Source organism: Blennius ocellaris (assembly GCF_963422515.1).
Source record: "Blennius ocellaris genome assembly, chromosome: 15".
Classification (NCBI taxonomy): Eukaryota; Metazoa; Chordata; class Actinopteri; order Blenniiformes; family Blenniidae; genus Blennius; species Blennius ocellaris.
In genome coordinates, this window is record NC_137664.1 from 278,768 (window position 1) to 301,184 (window position 22,417).

Below are 22,417 nucleotides of genomic sequence, written 5' to 3' on the forward strand. Positions count from 1 at the left end.
CCCAGGTGGATTTAAACCCGTGACCCAGGTGTGAAGGCGAGAGCGTTGCCACGGCGCCGCCGCGTGGAACGGCTGAGAACGTCGGGCCGCAGAGTTCTCCAGGAACCTCCTCGGGTCCGAGACCAGCAGAGCTCCTCCGAGGAGACCAGGTGAGACCAGGTGCACCTGAGGAGACCCTATGGGACTTCCTGTTTCGACTTCCTGTTCACACTTCCTCACTGCTGTGTGACAAACGGGGCATGGAGTTTAAGTGTAGTACCAGCTGGCGACCAGCAGGGGTCAGTGTCCGCTGTCCTGCTGTTCCTATTGAACGTGTCCATGTCCATCATGTCCATCATGTCCACCATGTCCGTCCCACCGGCTCCAGCAGACCCGGGTTTTAAAACTCCGGGGTTAAATGAGGCGTCTGGCCTCGACACGGGGAAGGCGATGATGTCATCTGAAGAACTTTAGAACAAATCTCGTATTCCCACAGAACACTCTTTACACATCCTTCTTTATGAGTGTTTTTCAACCTTTTTGAGCCAAAACACACTTTTTTGTTTGGGAAAAATTTCGAGTCACACCACCACCTCCACCCGAAAATGTTAAAAAGTTAAACTCTGTAGCCTCTATTAACAATATAAAGTCTTTCTCATCAAAGACATCAAAGTCATTGTCATCAAAGACATCAAAGTCTTTCTCATCAAAGTTTTATCAACAGGAATCCAGTAAATCCAGAAAGCAAGGACTTTTTTTAATAGTGCCTCCGTCAGTGTGAAACCTGGACCTGATGGATGAAGAGCTGAGATCCTGGTTTTCAAAAACTTCTCCATCACTGTCACTGACACAGTACTTTGATACAAGATGGTAGCAGGAGGTGGAGATGAACCACACTGACGTCTGTCGCTTTACATTTCACCGGCAAAGTTCTGTGCTGCCCTCTAGTGGTGAAGAGTATTTATACATGATTACTCTGCAACACACTGTCGCTGTGAGATCAAAGGTTTTTTTTTTTTAGAAAATAATGTGAAATGTGATAATTTCCCACGGCTCAGCTGACGATCTGGAGGAAACACCAGAGGTGGAGAAACTCTGATGTATGGAATGTTTTACATGCAGAAAATAGTTAAATTGTCTCCTGTTTGATTTTTGGCAAGAACAAATTTTAACCTCCCGCTGCAATCGTGCTTCTCGCACCAGCGTCAGTGACCTGGTTGTGTTTGTTAAAATGTGTTTTTGCCATAACAATGTTGTTTCATAACTTCTACTGTGTGGTTTAATGTCTCTTGCAGAATTTACAGATATAAATACTCAGCGAAGCGCCGTCACTGCCGCTGGCCGCCACGGCCGATTGGCTCAGTGTTGCAGTGGTCACGTGACCAACAGAGCTTCCCCTGATTGGATGTTGGGTGAAGGAGACAGGCATCGATTGCATCGTCCTGATGAGACAGAGATTCTGGCTGTTTTGCAGCTGAATTCGTTTTTTGCAGCTGAATTTTTAGACACGTTGAATTTTTACACACTGAATATTTTTAGACGTTGGAAAAAAAAAATCAGAAGCAAAAAAAAAAACGCCTCGCCTACTCTACGCCCCGCCTACACTACATCCCGCCTACTCTACGCCCCGCCTACTCTACATCCCGCCTACTCTACGCCCCGCCTACTCTACATCCCGCCTACTCTACGTCCCGCCTACTCTACATCCCGCCTACTCTACGCCCCGCCTACACTACATCCCGCCTACTCTACGCCCCGCCTACTCTACATCCCGCCTACTCTATGCCCCGCCTACTCTACATCCCGCCTACTCTACGTCCCGCCTACTCTACATCCCGCCTACTCTACGCCTCGCCTACTCTACGCCCCGCCTACTCTACATCCCGCCCACTCTACGCCCCGCCTACTCTGCGCCCCGCCCACTCTACGCCCCCCCTACTCTACCTCCCGCCTACACTACATCCCGCCTACTCTACACCCCGCCTACTCTACATCCCGCCCACTCTACGCCCCGCCTACTCTGCGCCCCGCCCACTCTACGCCCCCCCTACTCTACCTCCCGCCTACTCTACATCCCGCCTACTCTAAGCCTCGCCTACTCTACGCCCCCCCTACTCTACCTCCCGCCTACTCTACATCCCGCCTACTCTAAGCCTCGCCTACTCTACGCCCCGCCTACTCTACGCCCCGCCTACTCTACGCCCCCCCTACTCTACCTCCCGCCCACTCTACGCCCCCCCTACTCTACCTCCCGCCTACTCTACATCCCGCCTACTCTAAGCCTCGCCTACTCTACGCCCCGCCTACTCTACCTCCCGCCCACTCTACGCCCCCCCTACTCTACCTCCCGCCTACTCTACATCCCGCCTACTCTAAGCCTCGCCTACTCTACGCCCCGCCTACTCTACGCCCCGCCTACTCTACGCCCCACCTACTCTACGCCCCGCCTACTTTTAAAGCCATACTTCCTGCAGAGGAAACGTCCCTGCACTTTTTGTGAGCCGCCCTGATATTTAGTACGACTTCTCAACGTTCTCTCATTCTTCCTCCTTTTCAGGCCGTTTTCATTCCCTTTGATTCACATTGGGAATTGAGTGGAAAACGTCCTTGAACTGAATCGCCGATCAGCTGCTGGGAGTGAAACGTCTCCTGCGCTCGTGTCGAAGTGTATTATTTCTCTGCCGGGTGTGAAGATCCTCGGTTCTGGTCGGAACGTCAGAAACCAACGTGGGAACGGCGCAAAGTGAAGCGACTCCAACGGAAAGGACGAGTGTTTGAGAGCGAATGGAAGAGGCTTCAACGTTTTCCATACTCTTCATGTGTGTCTGTTATTTCTCTGTAATGGTGAGCTTAAAGACATTTCAGTGACCACAGTGAGGTTTTTACATTTTTTTTTTCTTTTATTGTTTTTGTTGTTTGGGTGGGATGGGGTTGTGGAGGGGGGGGTGGCGGCGTGGCGGGGTGGCGGGTTCTTCACACGAGGGTCCGTCTTCTCCAGACTTATGGCTTTGCTTGATTTGTCCATCTGCTTGAAGCCCTTCATTCTGGATGCGGTCGCCTGCGGGTGGTGGGGTAGGATGGGGTGGTGGAGGGGGTTGTAGGTGTTGGTGTTGGTGTTGGTGATGGTGATGGTGTGGTGGAGGGGGTGGGGTTCTTCACACGAGGGTCCGTCTTCTCCAGACTTAGGGCTTTGCTTGATTTGTCCATCTGCTTGAAGCCCTTCATTCTGGATGTGGTCGCCTACGGGTGGTGGGGTAGGATGGGGTGGTGGAGGGGGTTGTAGGTGTTGGTGCTGGTGTTGGTGATGGTGATGGTGATGGTGTAGGTGTTGGTGATGGTGTGGTGGAGGGGGTGGGGTTCTTCCCACGGGGGTCGGTCCTCTGCAGATTTAGTTCTTTGCTAGATTTGTCCATCTGGGCCGCAGCTCGTCCACTTTGTTCTGCTCTTCAAGCTCTTCATTCTTGGCGTCCAGGTGAATCTGCTGGATGGTTTGGGGGCCCTGGGGGGCTCTCCTCGGCACCCAGTGGTTCTGAAGAGAAACCAACGGATTAGATTACTGACGTGATTCACACAAACAGCTCATGGATTTAAAGTCTGTGTTCCTCTGAGGGCTGAAGTTGTTCCTAAACCTAAACCTAAACCTAACCCTAAACCCTAAACCCTAACCCTAAAACCTAACCCTAACCCTAACCCTAACCCTAACCCTAAACCCTAACCCTAGCTCTAACCCTAACCCTAAACCCTAAACCCTAAACCCTAAAACCTAACCCTAACCCTAACCCTACCCCTAGCCCTACCCTCCACACTAAACACTCACCAGTCTCAACTCGAGGACATCCATGAGCATAAACCTGATTCGAGAGGACGTCTTCCTCCCATCGACGATTTTCTTGATTTCACTGAAGAACTGGTCCATTTTCTCCTGATCAAAAACAAAAACAAAAACATAGAGGGGTTGAGTTTTATTTTTTGCTGCTCAGTTTTATAGCAACAAACGGCAGTTTTTAGAGATTCACGACTTCTTTCATTCTACTAAGAACAGACGAGGTAAACCACTCAATGTGAAGTTGGAATCTGATCTCAATAGTAAATGGATGTAAATGCATGTGGGGGTTTATGTTTTGTCTACGGTCTCACCTTGCCCGCCTCGGAGTCCAGGTCTTTGCCGACGGTGGTGAGGAGCTTGCTCAGACAGTCCAGCGACTCTGCGTGGTTCTTCTTCAGCAGATTCGTCACACAATCGTACACGATGGGCTTGGTCAGCAACTTCAGCTTGAAGAGTTCCCCGACGAACCTCACGTTGCCAGTGGAGTGCCTTCGGGCCTTATTTCTGGCTTCCTCCAGCTCCTCCGTATGCTGCTGGCGCTCCTTCAGCTAAAGGAAACAAGACAAACAAAATCTTGACGTTAGCATCGGTGAGTTGTTCAGGCATACCTTTGCGAGGAAGTGTGCTCAACGCCTACCGTTGCAGCAGAGTCCAGCTCTTTCTGCTTCTTCTCAAGGTTGACGTCTTCCAACCTGCCTTTCTCAAACTCCTTCTGGCAACGGTCCAGCAGCAGCCGCTGAAACGTCACGGTGCTGTTTGGTTGGTTGGTCCCCTGCACCTTCATCTGGGAACCACAGAAAGAGGTGGAGGTTAGGAGTTGTTACTGCTTATTGGGTAGACTGTCGTCAAGACGACACACCTCTGGCACGTTGCCTTCAATGGGAATCCGGGAATAGTTACGCGGATTTCTATGTAATCTTTAACCCACTTGTCTCTCCAATCAACTCGACGTTCACACAAACGAATTTACGACTATAAACCAATGTCTCTTGTTGTCAAATGTCCACAGTGACGCTGATCTATATGGCAATAAATGAAAATTCCTCCTTACAGTTGAAAGGCGTTTGCACATCTTGGCATAGAGCTCAGAGTAGTTGGCCTCGTCAAGGGCCTTGTCAACGATCAGGTTGACGACGCCGCTGAGACTCTCCTCCGTGTCGATGTTCAGCTCGGCTATCCGATCCATCAGCCGCTCAAACTTCTCGGGGGTCAGCTTGTTGAGGATGCTCCGCACTTTCCCCAAGAGGTCCTGGGGGAGGAAACGATGAGAAAATGTGCTTAATCAGCGGGACGGAAGCTGTCGGACTGAACAGATTCTATTCAGGAACATTACAGTCGTGTCGGTAGTGTGTTTGCCCTTACCTGTGTTTCCTGCACCTCAGTGTCCTTTGCATCCATCGTCCTCCTGCTGGCACTCCAAGCATTACTTGACTGGTGGAGCTGGACATCAGCATTCTGGCTCTCCTGAGGATTCTGTCTCCACTGTCTCTTCTCGGGATTCTGTCTCCACTGTCCCTCCTCGGGATTCTGTCTCCACTGTCTCTTCTCGGGATTCTGTCTCCACTGTCTCTTCTCGGGATTCTGTCTCCACTGTCCCTCCTCGGGATTCTGTCTCCACTGTCCCTCCTCGGGATTCTGTCTCCACTGTCTCTTCTCGGGATTCTGTCTCCACTGTCTCTTCTCGGGATTCTGTCTCCACTGTCCCTCCTCGGGATTCTGTCTCCACTGTCTCTTCTCGGGATTCTGTCTCCACTGTCCCTCCTCGGGATTCTGTCTCCACTGTCTCTTCTCAGGATTCTGTCTCCACTGTCCCTCCTCGGGATTCTCTCTCCACTGTCTCTCTTCGGGATTCTGTCTCCACTGTCTCTTCTCGGGATTCTGTCTCCACTGTCCCTCCTCGGGATTCTGTCTCCACTGTCTCTCCTCGGGCTTCTGTTTCTCTTCAGGCGGCAGCATCTGTTCAGGTGCCTTATGCTCCTTGAGATGCTGTTTCAGTTCAGGCTCCGCAACCTGCTGTACCTGTTGTTCAGGCTGCAACTGCTGCTCTGGAACCTGGGTTTTGCTTGGCTGCTGCTCTGGAGCCTGAGTTTTGCTTGGCTGCTGCTCTGGAGCCTGAGTTTTGCTTGGCTGCTGCACTGGAGCCTGAGTTTTGCTTGGCTGCTGCACTGGAACCTGAGTTTTGCTTGGCTGCTGCTCTGGAACCTGGGTTTTGCTTGGCTGCTGCACTGGAACCTGAGTTTTGCTTGGCTGCTGCTCTGGAGCCTGGGTTTTGCTTGGCTGCTGCTCTGGAGCCTGAGTTTTGCTTGGCTGCTGCACTGGAGCCTGAGTTTTGCTTGGCTGCTGCACTGGAACCTGAGTTTTGCTTGGCTGCTGCACTGGAGCCTGAGTTTTGCTTGGCTGCTGCTCTGGAGCCTGAGTTTTGCTTGGCTGCTGCACTGGAGCCTGAGTTTTGCTTGGCTGCTGCACTGGAGCTTTGGTGCTGCTTGGCTGCTGCACTGGAGCTTTGGTGCTGCTTGGCTGCTGCACTGGAGCCTTAACCTGGGTTTTGCTTGGCTGCTGCACTGGAGCTTTGGTGCTGCTTGGCTGCTGCACTGGAGCCTGAACCTGGGTTTTGCTTGGCTGCTGCACTGGAGCCTGAGTTTTGCTTGGCTGCTGCACTGGAGCTTTGGTGCTGCTTGGCTGCTGCACTGGAGCTTTGGTGCTGCTTGGCTGCTGCACTGGAGCTTTGGTGCTGCTTGGCTGCTGCACTGGAGCCTTAACCTGGGTTTTGCTTGGCTGCTGCACTGGAGCCTTAACCTGGGTTTTGCTTGGCTGCTGCACTGGAGCTTTGGTGCTGCTTGGCTGCTGCACTGGAGCCTTAACCTGGGTTTTGCTTGGCTGCTGCACTGGAGCCTTAACCTGGGTTTTGCTTGGCTGTTGCACTGGAACCTGGGTTCTGCTTGGCTGCTGCACTGGAGCCTGAGTTTTGCTTGGCTGCTGCACTGGAACCTGGGTTCTGCTTGGCTGCTGCACTGGAGCCTGAGTTTTGCTTGGCTGCTGCACTGGAACCTGGGTTCTGCTTGGCTGCTGCACTGGAGCCTGAACCTGGGTTCTGCTCGGCTGCTGCACTGGAGCCTGGGTGTTGTTCGGCTGTTGCACTGGAGCCTGGGTGTTGTTCGGCTGCTGCACTGGAGCCTGGGTGTTGTTCGGCTGCTGCACTGGAGCCTGGGTGTTGTTCGGCTGCTGCACTGGAGCCTGGGTGTTGTTCGGCTGCTGCACTGGAGCCTGGGTGTTGTTCGGCTGCTGCACTGGAGCCTGGGTGTTGTTCGGCTGCTGCACTGGAGCCTGGCTGCTGCTGGGCTGAAATTTGAAGTAGAGAAACAGAAGAAAGACAGTGAACATCCACAGAAGCTCACAGGGAGGAAGAAGGCCGACATCTTGACTTCTTCAGAATCCAGGAAACGTCTAAGTTGGACTTGTTTTGTTTCATGTCAAAAAAAGTTCTAATGTAGATTTTGGCTTCAATTTCTTTCACAGAAACATGGTGCTTTACTTCAGAGACACAGTTTCAGTGTCAGTATTCCTGGAGTAAAGTTTCAGGCCACATTTCCATACTTATTGTCAGGAGTGCACCAAATAAATGACATTTGATCGAGCAAATCAGAGGGTCTGAGTGGATTCTGAAGGAGTCAAGGTAAACAGACTGTACAGACACAACTCTAAAAGGTAGTACTAGATCAGAAGGCTCTGTTGCAGTATGTTGTACCCCATTGTTTATTTAATGGGGCTTTACTGTACTTACTGCATTCATAGTACTGGTCTAGATTCTACCCAGATCTAATATTGAATTTATAAGTTGTATTTCCAAATAATTGTTCAACTCTGATCATTTAAATCCTAGAATTAAAGACACTTACCTGTGGGTAGTAGTACGGCGGCGCCTGTGGGTAGTAGTACGGCGGCGCCTGTGGGTAGTAGTATTGTGGCACCGGCGGGATGAAATACTGAGGTACCGGCGGGATGAAGTACTGAGGTGCCGGCGGGATGAAGTACTGAGGTGCCGGCGGGATGAAGTACTGAGGTACCGGCGGGATGAAGTACTGAGGTACCGGCGGGATGAAGTACTGAGGTGCCGGCGGGATATAACACTGGCTAGGCTGTGGGTTCACGGACGACATGGTTGGTTTCTTGGTGGAAAAATGTAAAGGTCTGGAACTTCGAAAATCGCTTTTAGCTCTCGTCACTTGAATCTCTTGAATGATGTGTAAAGTGATGAGCTGCCTGGTTATTTATAGTCTGGGAGATGAAAGGAGAGCAGAGGAGATGACTTCATAGCAACAAGAGGAGATGTAAGGAGAGCAGGGGAGATGAAAGGAAAGCAGAGGAGATGACTTCATAGCACCGAGAGGAGATGTAAGGAGAGCAGGGGAGATGAAAGGAAAGCAGAGGAGATGGCGTCATAGCAACAAGAGGAGATGAAAGGAGAGTAGAGGAGATGACTTCATAGCAACAAGAGGAAATCAGAGGAGAGGAGTGTTGGTTGCCATGGAGACACTCCATTTCATCAGCAGGGTTGGGAGGGTTACTTGAAAAAATGCAATCCATTACAGTACCTGAGTTACTTTTAGTTACTTTTGGATTACTTCACCAGCAAACATAAAAAGCAAAGACAAGAAACAATAGAGTGTCGTCGGCCCAGTGTGTCGACACGTCTTATACACCAACTGCACTGAAAAGAACAAGTGTTGAACTAAATCAAAACTCGGGAACCAATCAGGTGTCGAACACTGATTTTATTAAAGAGTCAAAACCACAATACAAATAAAGCTTCTAATTATTCAAGTGTTCGTCCTCAAAACTATTTCTGTTGAAGAAAATGACCTCTTCTCTTTCAAAACACTTTCAAATCTCTCTCTCTCTCTCTCTCTCGTCCCGTTTCCTCGGCAACATGAATCCCTGATTGATAATAACTGAACAACCTGCTACTAAAAAAAAAGAAAAAGTTATGGCGCGTCGCCTCAATCAATCCCTAAAACATGAGCTCGTCTAAACGTAGGGAGAAGGTCTTCCTACCATCATAACCAGTACTAGCATTGCCCGGTTACTAGCAGGTTATGAGCTGATAAGACTAGTTGACAGACTCGGTTCTCCACACGGGATCCCAGTGGGCCTGGAGCTCACCTGGACCTCTGGTTCTCAGCTGGAAAACCCGAGTCCAGAACTTGTGATGCTCATCGGCGCCACATTAAACACAAGGGCAGGTTAGCTTCAGGCTAATGTAGCAGCTTTTCCTCTGGGGGGGGGGGGGGGGGCTGAAAGTGAAAGTCGAGGCCCAACGTGTTTATTTGTGTTTCTCCTTCACAGTTTCACTTCCAGATCAGTTCATCACTCTTCATTGCATAACAAATATAAAGAACCAGTCCTGAGGCTCCTCCTTTCACGTGCAGCAGCTTGCCCCCGGGTGACCCCCACCGACCCCCACCGACCCCCGCCGACCCCAGCCGACCCCCGGCTGACCCCTGCAGAGGCCTTGCCGCACGCCGGCCAGCAGGGGGCGCCCGGTCTGAGCGGCTGCGCTGTGGGCGGCGCCCCCCCGCGGCGTTCCCGGGGTGGGGAGGAATGCGGCTCCGCAGGTTTGGAGGCTCCGGACCGACCGGTCGGATTCCCCGGCGCAGTCGGAGCGGCGGCGGCGGGACGATGGCGGTGGACCTGAGCAAGAACGGCGCGGCGCTGCTGGCGGCCTACAAGGACGTGGTGGACGGCAAGACGGACACAAACTGGTGAGACCAAACAAGAGAGGCTTCCTGCCCCCCCCCTCCCGGAGCTCTAACCCCCCCCCCCCCCCCCCCCTCTGGGTTTCAGGTGTCTCTTCACCTACGAAGGAAACTCCAACGTCATCAGAGTGTGTGGAACTGGAGGTAAACTCACCTGCAGGCTGGTCCAGGTGGCTGGAAGCCCCGCCCCCCTCCTCCCCCAGGGGGGCTCCGAGGGGGGCGGGGCGTCGCCTGGGGGGGGGGGGGGGGGGGGGGCGGATGGCACCGTCGGATGTGATGGTGCAGGGAATTATGGGACGTCGTTAAATTTTCACAGCAATTTCTCAAGTGAAGTGTGTGTGTGTGTGTGTGTGTGTGTGTGTGTGTGTGTGTGTGTGTGTGTGTGTGTGTGTGTGTAGATGGGGGGTTGGAGGAGCTGCAGGAGGAGCTGAACAGCGGGAAGGTGATGTTCGCCTTCTGTCGCGTCCAAGACCCCAACTCTGGTCTGCCCAAATATGTCCTCATAAACTGGGTAAGACACACACACACACACACACTAACACACACACACACACAAACGAAATAGTGACTTCCTGTTACAGTTGAGTGTGTGTGTGTGTGTGTGTGTGTGTGTTGCAGACAGGTGAAGGTGTGAAAGACTCTCGTAAAGGAATGTGTGCGAATCATCTGAGCTCCATCGCTTCATTTCTGAAGGTCAGTCCGCACACACACACACACACACACCCACACACACACACACACGCACACACACGGTACAGGGTTCTCATGCTGCAGATTCATTGGATCAGAACCAGAACAAACATTAAGTTCTACGACTTTATTTCAGTGAACAAATATTAAATTATTTCAAATCTACGTCCTTGTGTGTGTGTGTGTGTGTGTGTGTGTGTGTGTGTGTGTGTGTGTGTGTGTGTGTGTGTCCAGGGGGCCCATGTGACCATCAACGCCCGGGACGAGCAGGACGTGGAGCCGGAGCTCATCCTGAGCAAAGTGTCCAAAGCTTCTGGGGCAAACTTCAGCTTCCATCAGAGAGACGAGGCGTTCAGGGACACTCCCAGAGAACCAGTGGTGACACAGACACACACACACACACACTCACACACTCATACACACACACACACATACACACACACACACAACCACATTAAGCTCCGCCCCCCCCCCCCCCCCCCTGCAGGGTTCCGTGTATCGAAAGACCAACGCGGTGGACGAAATCCAACAAACGAAGAAGGATGACTTCTGGGCCCAAACTCAGGTCTCTCTCTCTCTCTCTCTCTCTCTCTCTCTCTCTCTCTCTCTCTCTCACACACACACACACACACTGAGGGTGTGTGTTCTCCCCAGAGGGACGAGGAGTTGCGTCGCCGTGACGAGAAGAAACGGACACAGGAGGAGAAACTGAAGGTGGAGAAGGAGAGAATAGAGGTAGAGGAGAAACAGATGAAAGAGCTGGAGAGAAGAACGAAAGAGAGAGCAGCTCAGATCGAGGCGGAGAGGTGAGGAGGAGGAGGAGCAGGAGGAGGAGGAGGAGGAGGAGGAGGAGGAGGAGGAGGAGGAGGAGGAACTCACATGTTTGATTTTTGCAGACGTGTAGTGAAGCAGAGGGAGGAGGCGGAGAGGAAGAAGGAGGAGGAACGACAGGTAAGGAGTGCTCCATCACTTCCATCACCTCCTGCAGGAGGAGGAGGAGGAGGAGGAGGAGGAGGAGGAGGAGGAGGAGGAGGAGTGAACTTTCCATCTAAACAAGGATTCAAATCAACTCCGTATTTATTTGTTGTTGAAGCTGCAGGACGTCCAGACTGAGAGAACTGAGAGAGACTGGAGGCAGGGAGCCACGGTGAGTCCCTGAACGCAACGCGAGGCGTTCAGTGTCCACATTTAGTCCCTGAACGCAACGCGAGGCGTTCACTGTCCACATTTAGTCCCTGAACGCAACGCGAGGCGTTCACTGTCCACGTCTGGTCCCTGAACACAGCGCGTGGCGTTCACTGACCAGCAAACGTGGTCGTCAACGCCTCGCATTGCATTCACTGACCACATTCAGTCCCTGAACGCAACGTGAACGCCTGGCGTTGCATTCAGGGACTAAATGTGGTCATTGAACGCCTCGCGTTGTGTTCATGACCACGTCCGGTCCCTGAACGCAATGCGAGGCGTTCACTGACTATGGTTGAGAGGCGAAGTTCCCCAGGTGCATTGTGGGAGCTGCAGTTCTACTGTGTGACTCCTCCTCTTCCTCCTCAGGAGGCCAAGGCTCTGATTGGTCAGCGGTCGTTTAATCCCCGAGACGTGTTTCAACAGAGAGGTCAAAGTGAGAGGTCGTCCGCGCCTGCATCCTCACCAGGTAAACAACAACAACAACAACAACAACAACACTGGGTCTTCTTTTATCGAGGGAACTTCAGGATTAACTCTGGTTTATATTCTGGATTAACTTCAGGATTAACTCTGATTGGCGACAAGACAAATAAACTGACCTTCTACAAAACAACAACAACAACAACAACAACAACATGATGTTTGTGTTTCATCGTCAGGGAAGCTGCAGAGTCCGTTTCTGTCTCAGACCAACTGGACGACGTCTCCAGTCGTCACCCCTCAACCGACTGTTTCCCCTCCAGCCTCACCTGTACATCCTCCAGGTAACAGTCTCACCTGTACAGTTGGCAGGTAATGGCCTCACCTGTACAGTCGGCAGGAAACAACCTCACCTGTACAGTCGGCAGGTAACAACCTCACCTGTACAGTCGGCAGGTAACAACCTCACCTGTACAGTCGGCAGGTAACGGCCTCACCTGTACAGTCGGCAGGTAACGGCCTCACCTGTACAGTCGGCAGGCAACGGCCTCACCTGTACAGTCGGCAGGTAACAGCCTCACCTGTACAGTCGCCAGGTAACAGCCTCACCTGTACAGTCGGCAGGTAACAGTCTCACCTGTACAGTTGGCAGGTAACAGCCTCACCTGTACAGTTGGCAGGTAGCAGCGTCACCTGTACAGTCGGCAGGTAACAGCCTCACCTGTACAGTCGGCAGGTAACAGCCTCACCTGTACAGTCGGCAGGTAACAGCCTCACCTGTACAGTTGGCAGGTAACGGTCTCACCTGTACAGTTGGCAGGTAACGGTCTCACCTGTACAGTCGGCAGGTAACGGCCTCACCTGTACAGTCAGCAGGTAACAGTCTCACCTGTACAGTAGGCAGGTAACGGCCTCACCTGTACAGTCGGCAGGTAACGGCCTCACCTGTACAGTCAGCAGGTAACAGCCTCACCTGTACAGTCGGCAGGTAACAACCTCACCTGTACAGTCCGCAGGTAACAGCCTCACCTGTACAGTCGGCAGGTAAGAGCCTCACCTGTACAGTCGGCAGGTAACAGCCTCACCTGTACAGTCGGCAGGTAACAGCCTCACCCGTACAGGCGGCAGGTAACAGCCTCACCTGTACAGTCGGCAGGTAACAGCCTCACCTGTACAGTCCGCAGGTAACAGCCTCACCTGTACAGTCGGCAGGTAACAACCTCACCTGTACAGTCGGCAGGTAACGGCCTCACCTGTACAGTTGGCAGGTAGCAGCGTCACCTGTACAGTCGGCAGGTAACAGTCTCACCTGTACAGTAGGCAGGTAACGGCCTCACCTGTACAGTCGGCAGGTAACGGCCTCACCTGTACAGTCGGCAGGTAACAGCCTCACCCGTACAGGCGGCAGGTAACAGCCTCACCTGTACAGTCGGCAGGTAACAGCCTCACCTGTACAGTCCGCAGGTAACAGCCTCACCTGTACAGTCGGCAGGTAACAACCTCACCTGTACAGTCGGCAGGTAACGGCCTCACCTGTACAGTTGGCAGGTAGCAGCGTCACCTGTACAGTCGGCAGGTAACAGTCTCACCTGTACAGTAGGCAGGTAACGGCCTCACCTGTACAGTCGGCAGGTAACGGCCTCACCTGTACAGTCAGCAGGTAACAGTCTCACCTGTACAGTTGGCAGGTAACGGCATCACCCGTACAGTCGGCAGGTAACGGCCTCACCTGTACAGTCGGCAGGTAACGGCCTCACCTGTACAGTCGGCAGGTCACGGCCTCACCTGTACAGTTGGCAGGCAACGGCGTCACCTGTACAGTCGGCAGGTAACGGCCTCACCTGTACAGTCGGCAGGTAACGGTCTCACCTGTACAGTCGGCAGGTAACAGCCTCACCTGTACAGTCGGCAGGTAACAGCCTCACCTGTACAGTCGGCAGGTAACAGCCTCACCTGTACAGTCGGCAGGTAACAGCCTCACCTGTACAGTCGGCAGGTAACAGCCTCACCTGTACAGTCGGCAGGTAACAGCCTCACCTGTACAGTCGGCAGCTGAGGGAGAAGGCGTAGTCTTCCTACATAAATACCCTGAATTTGTCTGTTGACCTCTGACCTCAGAGAACCTGTACACTGCAGAGGAGGAGCAGGAGGAGCAGCAGGAGCAGCAGGAGCAGCAGGAGCAGCAGGAGGAGCAGGAGTGGTCAGATGAGTTTGATGACGATGCAGCTGAAGCTCCTTCAGGTCTGAGAAACTTTCTACTTCCTGTCACACCTTCGGACACTTCCTGTTCCCGGTTCCTGACCCTGAGACGTTCCTCTCTGTTCTCCTTCAGAACCTCCGGCTCAGGACTTTCTGTACGACACGCTGCCTCAGCCAATCACGAGCCAGAATGGCCTGTACGACACGCTGCCGCAGCCAATTAGGAGTGACCATGGCAACCACGGTGACCACGATGACCACTTCGATCAGGGCGACCCCAGTGACCATGGCGGCCAGGGTGACCATGGCGACCAGGGCATCTGCGCTCGAGCCGTGTACGACTATCAGGCCGGTACGAACGTTTGGTTTCCCGTTTAGACGGCCATCTTGTGGCGAGACTGCATGCCGCTCCTTGCTCTGGCTCCAACACTTTGAATCAATCTTTATTTGTGGCTTCGCAGTGGACGACACGGAAATCACCTTTGACCCCGATGACATCATCACCCACATCGACATGCTGGACGAGGGCTGGTGGCGAGGCTACGGTCCAGACGGACACTACGGGATGTTCCCCGCCAACTACGTGGAGCTTCTTTAAACCTCTTTGCTTCTAAACATTGATCACTGATTGGTTCTGGTTCATCGCGTCTCATTAATCCTCAAAACGTCATCGGCAATAAACTTCTTCATCAGTCTCAGCGTGTCGTCATGTCTCTGTTGGTTTGGGGATCACTAAATTAAAATAAGTTCAAAACCAAATTAGAACCAGATTTATACCAGTGTGAAACCAATTTAAAACCAATTCAATGAAAGCATTTAATTTAATTTAATTTAATTTAATTTAATTTAATTTAATTTAATTTAATTTAATTTAATTTAATTTAATTTGGTTTTATTTTATTTTATTTTATTTTATTTTATTTTATTTTATTTTATTTTATTTTATTTTATTTTATTTTATTTTATTTTATGTTATGTTATGTTATGTTATGTTATTTTATTTTATTTTATTTTATTTTTTTACGATGACGTTTAACGCGTCGGATAGCGCATGCGCGGACCATGACGTCACCAACAGTCGACGGAATCGTTGGTGAAGAAGTAAAGATGGCTGCAAGGTTACTACTCCGCTCCGCGCTGAGGTCCGGGACGAGGCTCCCGGGAAGCCGGGCGGCAGCTCCGGTCCTCCAGGCCAGCCTGGGGCCCGCCGCCGGAGGCCCGCTGCCCGCCCTGAGCCGCGGGATGTCCGCTGGAGGTGAGGCCGGAGCACACGCAGCACACAGCGGGTACAGCGGGGGACGGGAGCCGGTAGAGGACGAGCGGTCTCCCGCAAGGGCAGAACGCAGATTACCGGGATTAAACTACCGCCTCCGTCTAGATTCAGGCTTTATATCACAGAAACGGACTGAAACGTGCTTTGTATTCGTTGTATTTCTGCTTAAAATGGGTGGTTCAGTCACTTCCTGTTCGAAATGAACTGATAAATAATAATCTTGACTATGAGAAATAATCCACTCTGGAACCGAGATCTTCACTGAAAAGGCTTTAAAACTCCTCTTAGGATCCTAAATATTCAAAAGGTTTAGGTGTTTCAAACATTGTCAAACTTTAATATATAAAATCTCTTATTTAATCTGATTCAACTATATCGGTGAAGACGTGACGTCAGAGCTCCACCAGGGGGCGCCAAAGCCTCGATGTACTGGAAGAGATACGCAAGGCTACATCTACTACTGCGTCTACTGCAGTATATCGTAGATTCCAAGACCGACGTCCTCTCGTGAGAGCGCACGAGATATTTGACTGGTACGATGTCGGGCACCGCCTATCGGGGTGCTAGCGTAGCGGTAGAGCTAGCATAGCGACCTTTTGCTGACACGAAAGGTGGAGCGTCGACAAACATCTGGCAGAGCAGCGCACCCGGAGATTGAAGATGAGATACAGGGTCGTTTGTAAATCGCCCGGGGGTCAAAGGTCATGGTAGCCTCGTTAGCGGTTACGCAGTATAAATAGCGCGAACGTTCTCTCTTGCGTTTTCCGCTCGTCTAAATTCTGCAGGCGTGTCGTTTGTTCAGGTCAACATTTTATTATTTAAAAGTCTGTTAAACAAGTTTCAATGATTCTATTGTTGCTAATTGTGTGTGTGTGTGTGTGTGTGTGTGTGTGTGTGTGTGTGTGTGTGTGTGTGTGTGTGTGTGTGTGTGTGTGTGTGTGTGTGTGTGTGCATGCAGGTATTCCTACCGATGAGGAGCAGGCTACAGGACTGGAGAAGGTCATCATGAAGGCCATGAAGGAGGGAGCGGTACGACGCCTGCTTCTCAGATCCACGTCTCGCCAGTGGAGCTTCATGTTACGACTGGACGTTGGGACCGACTGAATGCTAGAGTTAACGTTACGACTGGACGTTGGGACCGACTGGACGTTGGGACCGGCTGGAAGCGAACACTGACCAGGGCCCATTGAACGTTAGGCTTCACGTTACGACTGGACGTTAGAACTGACCAGACTTTAAGATCGACAGGACATTAGGACCGACTGCATGTTAGAATCAACTGGATGTAAGAACCAACTGGACGTGACGACCGACTGGACGTTGGGACCGACTGGATGCTAGAGTTAACGTTACGGTTGGACGTTGGGACCGACTGGATGCTAGAGTTAACGTTACGACTGGACGTTGGGACCGACTGGACGTTGGGACCGACTGGATGCTAGAGTTAACGTTATGATTGGACATTGGGACCGACTGGATGCTAGACTTAATGTTACGACTGGACGTTGGGACCGACTGGACGTTGGGACCGACTGGATGCTAGAGTTAACGTTATGACTGGACGTTGGGACCGACTGGACGTTGGGACCGACTGGATGCTAGAGTTAACGTTACGATTGGGCATTGGGACCGACTGGATGCTAGACTTAATGTTACGACTGGACGTTGGGACCGACTGGACGTTGGGACCGACTGAATGCTAGAGTTAACATTATGACTGGACGTTGGGACCGACTGAATGCTAGAGTTAGCGTTACAACTGGACGTTGGGACCGACTGGATGCTAGAGTTAACGTTACGACTGGACGTTGGGACCGACTGGACGTTGGGACCGGCTGGAAGCGAACACTGACCAGGGCCCATTGAACGTTAGGCTTCACGTTACGACTGGACGTTAGAACTGACCAGACTTTAAGATCGACAGGACATTAGGACTGACTGCATGTTAGAATCAACTGGATGTAAGAACCAACTGGACGTGACGACCGACTGGACGTTGGGACCGACTGGATGCTAGAGTTAACGTTATGACTGGACGTTGGGACCGACTGGACGTTGGGACCGACTGGATGCTAGAGTTAACGTTACGATTGGGCATTGGGACCGACTGGATGCTAGACTTAATGTTACGACTGGACGTTGGGACCGACTGGACGTTGGGACCGACTGAATGCTAGAGTTAACATTATGACTGGACGTTGGGACCGACTGAATGCTAGAGTTAGCGTTACGACTGGACGTTGGGACCGACTGGATGCTAGAGTTAGCGTTACGACTGGAGGTTGGGACCGACTGGACGTTGGGACCGGCTGGAAGCGAACACTGACCAGGGCCCATTGAACGTTAAGCTTCACGTTACGACTGGACGTTAGAACTGACCAGACTTTAAGATCGACAGGACATTAGGACCGACTGCATGTTAGAATCAACTGGATGTAAGAACCAACTGGACGTGGCGACCGACTGGACGTTGGGACCGACTGGATGCTAGAGTTAACGTTATGATTGGACGTTGGGACCGACTGGATGCTAGAGTTAACGTTATGACTGGACGTTGGGACCGACTGGACGTTGGGACTGACTGGATGCTAGAATTAACGTTACGATTGGACATTGGGACCGACTAGATGCTAGACTTAATGTTACGACTGGACGTTGGGACCGACTGAATGCTAGAGTTAACATTATGACTGGACGTTGGGACCGACTGGACGGTGGGACCGACTGGATGCTAGAGTTAACGTTATGATTGGACATTGGGACCGACTGGATGCTAGACTTAATGCTACGACTGGACGTTGGGACCGACTGGACGTTGAGACCGACTGAATGCTAGAGTTAATGTTATGACTGGACGTTGGGACCGACTGGATGCTAGAGTTAATGTTATGACTGGACGTTGAGACCGACTGAATGCTAGAGTTAACATTATGACTGGACGTTGGGACCGACTGGATGCTAGAGTTAACGTTACGATTGGACATTGGGACCGACTGGATGCTAGACTTAATGTTACGACTGGACGTTGGGACCGACTGGACGTTGGGACCGACTGAATGCTAGAGTTAATGTTATGACTGGACGTTGGGACCGACGTGTTCACTCTCACATGTCTCATGTAATCACTCATGTGTTCACTCATGTGTTCACTCATGTGTTCACCCTCACGTGTTCACCCTCACGTGTTCACCCTCACGTGTTCACTCACGTGTTCACTCACGTGTTCACTCATGTGTTCACCCTCACGTGTTCACCGTCATGTGTCACTCTCATGTGTTCACACTCATGTGTTCACCCTCATGTGTTCACAGGACCCCTACAGCATGATGAAGCCTAAAGGCTACGCCGGCTCCAAGGTGGACCCCCACCTGGTTCCCTCCATCACCAACAAGCGGATCGTGGGATGCGTGTGTGAGTCGTCACTCGCTCACCTCCTCGTTCACACCGTTCACCTGGTCGCCGTGGTGACGGTTGTGTTTGGTCTGTGCAGGTGAGGAGGACAACACCGCCGTGGTGTGGTTCTGGCTGCACGAGGGCGAGGCGCAGCGCTGCCCGTCCTGCGGCTCCCACTACAAGCTGGTCGCCCACGAGCTGCCCCACTAGCCCCTCCCCCTGGTGGGCGGGGCCACGCGACAGGCTGGTCACCCACTACCAACCCCCCGCCCCCCGCGGTGGGCGGAGCCACATGCAGACAGCCGGACGCTCTCGCTCCCCGTCTCCGGCGCCGCTTCCCGTCGGCGTCCCGGTCGTCAGAGAGCCGTCGCCTGATTGGTCTGCACCTGGCTCCGCCCCCCCCCCCCCCCCGATGACCTCATCAGTCTGTGTTACATTCTCAACGTTTGGGACGCAACTTGTTCTTCTCTACATTTCCACTGCTTCAGTTTACACTCTTGTACTCTTGTACCACGTTACTCCACCAATAAAACTCTGTGACCTCTGACCTCTGACCTCTGACCTCTCTTTATTCTTAGTACTTTATGAATACACATACATATATATATATATATATATGTATGTATTACCTCTTACTGTTTAGTAGTAGTATAATATATATAATTATAAATCACAGGCATGAAAAGAACAAACAATCTTTGCTTTTACTTTGAAGTTCATCAAATGTGGAACCTAAAGAAGTAAATGGCCAATCTTTGCTTTTACTTTGAAGTTCATCAAATGTGGAACCTAAAGAAGTAAATGGCCAATCTTTGCTTTTACTTTGAAGTTCATCAAATGTGGAACCTAAAGAAGTAAATGGCCAATCTTTGCTTTTACTTTGAAGTTCATCAAATGTGGAACCTAAAGAAGTAAATGGCCAATCTTTGCTTTTATTTTGAAGTTCATCAAATGTGGAACCCGAAGAAGTAAATGGCCAATCTTTGCTTTTATTTTGAAGTTCATCAAATGTGGAACCTAAAGAAGTAAATGGCCAATCTTTGCTTTTACTTTGAAGTTCATCAAATGTGGAACCTAAAGAAGTAAAATGCCAATCTTTGCTTTTATTTTGAAGTTCATCAAATGTGGAACCTAAAGAAGTAAAAGGCCAATCTTTGCTTTTACTTTGAAGTTCATCAAATGTGGAACCCGAAGAAGTAAATGGCCAATCTTTGCTTTTATTTTGAAGTTCATCAAATGTGGAACCCGAAGAAGTAAATGGCCAATCTTTGCTTTTACTTTGAAGTTCATCAAATGTGGAACCTAAAGAAGTAAAATGCCAATCTTTGCTTTTATTTTGAAGTTCATCAAATGTGGAACCTAAAGAAGTAAAAGGCCAATCTTTGCTTTTACTTTGAAGTTCATCAAATGTGGAACCCGAAGAAGTAAATGGCCAATCTTTGCTTTTATTTTGAAGTTCATCAAATGTGGAACCCGAAGAAGTAAATGGCCAATCTTTGCTTTTATTTTGAAGTTCATCAAATGTGGAACCTAAAGAAGTAAATGGCCAATCTTTTCTTTTACTTTGAAGTTCATCAAATGTGGAACCTAAAGAAGTAAAATGCCAATCTTTGCTTTTATTTTGAAGTTCATCAAATGTGGAACCTAAAGAAGTAAATGACCAATCTTTGCTTTTATTTTGAAGTTCATCAAATGTGGAACCTAAAGAAGTAAATGGCCAATCTTTGCTTTTACTTTGAAGTGCATCAAATGTGGAACCTAAAGAAGTAAATGAAAATGCAGTTTAGATGATTGATTATTAGTTTTATTAAAGTCAGAACCTAATTTTAACATTTGACATTTCAAAATGAAGTCGTCTGCTGCGTCGTCTGTGGAAAACGAAGTCATTGACGTTCTATTTAATTTGAATGAAGCCACAGAACGATCCGTCTGGGGGAAGAACATGAAAATGCGTCTCGGATGATTATTTCATTTGTGTCAAAGATGCAGTTTTCACCCTCCACCTCACACACCGGACACACTCACACTGGCCAATCAGCAGCCGGTGGGCGGAGCCTCGTCGTATAATCAGCAGGTGGACGAAGGCCTCATCATCCAATCGGCAGGTGGGCGGAGCCTCCTAATCATCCAATCGGCAGGCGGCGGCAGGTGCGGGGAGCCTCTTGAGCCTCAGGTGCGCCTCAGTGGCTCTGTGCTCTCGGCTGCGGAGGAACATGGACGGGCTTCCTGGAGGGACGATGACGGCGGCGGGGTCCTGGCTTCTGGTTCTGGCCGTGGGCCTGGTTTGGCTCGGCTCTGGGCGGGATGCGGGCCGAACCGGGGCCGGCGCCGGCCAAGAGGTGCTGTACTGGGACTCTGAGACGACCAGCGGGGGGGAGTTCTTCCCGGTGCCGGTGTGGAAGTTCATGCAAGGTACCGAGAAAAACTGAGGCCGTTGGCTTTTAAATCCGCCGTTTCTGGATTCCGGGTGTCGTCGGGAGGTGGGGGGGGTCTGATTCTGCTCCTCCAGTTGCAGGGGATTCCAACTCGTCTGATTCCGGCCGGCCGCAGTTCAGCTGCGGCGACTCGTCGCTGTCGCTGCGCCTGAGACTCGTCCGCTACTCCGACCTGCGCCTGGACGGTGAGTCGCGGAACCGCCGCAGCGACGCCGTCTGTCCCTGCGCGCCATTTATGACCGGTACTCGCCGTGTCTCCGCAGACGGACGCCGGTTGTCGTCTCTGCCGGAGAAATGTGGCGCTTCGGCTCGGACGTTCGGCTCGTGGCTGCTGCTGAAGCTCCCGTACGGCGGCTGCCTCGTGGGATCCTGGGTAATCGACGCCACGCTTCACCGAATCGATCAAGTTTATTGATATAAAGGCACAAAGAATAAATGAGATGAAGGAATTTGGATTTAAGTAAACTTGTAAAAAAAAAAAAAACTGTCCCATCCGGGGTCCACGGTCTGCTTCCTGTTGAAACAGGAAGTGAGCCCTTTCAGGGTTTTGGGGTCTCGTGGGATAGACGTTCTCAAACGCCGAGGCTGACTTCTCGTTCCGTCTGCAGGTTTCAAACGGAACCAGCTTCCACCAGCTGAAGCTGCGCTACTTCGACCACCTGCTGCAGGACCACGTGACGGCGCAGGCGTCCTGCCGGGACCCGGCGGCGCCACGGCGCCCGGCCGCGCCGCTGGTCCGGTGCAGAGCCTCGGACGTGACCGTGAAGCTGCCTCCGGGAAGCGGCCTGCGGAGGGTTGAGGCTCTGGTTGAGGACGGCGTGGTGGGGACGGCGCTCGGCACCACCGCCGCGCCGGACGCGGTGATGGTTCACATCTCCAGAGCGGCGTACACGGTGAGACTCGCCCCCGCCTGGTGCACGTTGTCCCAGGTTTTGGGGCGTTGAACTGAGGTAGCGTTGTCTTGACAGAATTCCTTCTTGGAAGTGAGGCTTGCGGACGCCGCTGGAGAAATGTCCGCCGTGCTGGTCGCTTGTTTGAAGTCGGCGACCGGAGCCCTGAGGGAGCGCCGGCGCAGAGCTCTGGGACGACCCAGCCAGCTGGACCCGTGGGAGTTCGGGCTCTTCAACAACGCAAACGACCCGGAACACGGTGCCGGACACGCCAACCCTGCTACGCCTGCACCGTCGGATGACAAAGTCTTTGAAATGTGGGACTTCTCTGAAATTCCCGTTGGAACATTTCAAGGTGAGGCCGCAGAAAT

General features: G+C 51.6%; 2 protein-coding genes across 2 annotated transcripts; both read left to right on the plus strand.

The window, feature by feature from the left end:
• Positions 1-9,455: 9,455 nt before the first annotated feature.
• Positions 9,456-14,741, plus strand: LOC308140635 (drebrin-like protein B). Its single transcript, XM_080510487.1, has 14 exons — positions 9,456-9,564; positions 9,647-9,702; positions 9,957-10,069; positions 10,177-10,251; positions 10,483-10,626; positions 10,736-10,813; positions 10,903-11,054; positions 11,145-11,199; positions 11,342-11,395; positions 11,803-11,902; positions 12,096-12,200; positions 13,975-14,097; positions 14,189-14,407; positions 14,517-14,741. Exons 1-14 carry the CDS (start codon positions 9,482-9,484, stop codon positions 14,651-14,653), a joined length of 1,494 nt encoding a protein of 497 aa, XP_080366613.1. The 5' UTR covers positions 9,456-9,481; the 3' UTR covers positions 14,654-14,741.
• A 408-nt stretch (positions 14,742-15,149) lies between these two features.
• Positions 15,150-19,256, plus strand: cox5ba (cytochrome c oxidase subunit 5Ba). The gene is made up of 4 exons (XM_080510476.1): positions 15,150-15,310; positions 16,287-16,357; positions 18,640-18,739; positions 18,819-19,256. The coding sequence occupies exons 1-4, from the start codon at positions 15,163-15,165 to the stop codon at positions 18,929-18,931; spliced, it is 432 nt and encodes a 143-aa protein (XP_080366602.1). The 5' UTR covers positions 15,150-15,162; the 3' UTR covers positions 18,932-19,256.
• The last annotated feature ends 3,161 nt before the right edge of the window (positions 19,257-22,417 follow it).

What these genes read in the sequence shown, in the direction of transcription:
- LOC308140635 (XM_080510487.1), top strand. Translation starts at nt 9,482, where the DNA reads ATGGCGGTGGACCTGAGCAAGAACGGCGCGGCGCTGCTGGCGGCCTAC. An exon ending in CAGAGTGTGTGGAACTGGAG is followed by an intron (nt 9,703 to 9,956) that starts GTAAACTCACCT and finishes GTGTGTGTGTAG; the next exon opens with ATGGGGGGTTGGAGGAGCTG. An exon ending in ACTTCTGGGCCCAAACTCAG is followed by an intron (nt 10,814 to 10,902) that starts GTCTCTCTCTCT and finishes TGTTCTCCCCAG; the next exon opens with AGGGACGAGGAGTTGCGTCG.
- cox5ba (XM_080510476.1), top strand. Translation starts at nt 15,163, where the DNA reads ATGGCTGCAAGGTTACTACTCCGCTCCGCGCTGAGGTCCGGGACGAGG. An exon ending in CCGCGGGATGTCCGCTGGAG is followed by an intron (nt 15,311 to 16,286) that starts GTGAGGCCGGAG and finishes GTGTGCATGCAG; the next exon opens with GTATTCCTACCGATGAGGAG. An exon ending in AGGCCATGAAGGAGGGAGCG is followed by an intron (nt 16,358 to 18,639) that starts GTACGACGCCTG and finishes ATGTGTTCACAG; the next exon opens with GACCCCTACAGCATGATGAA.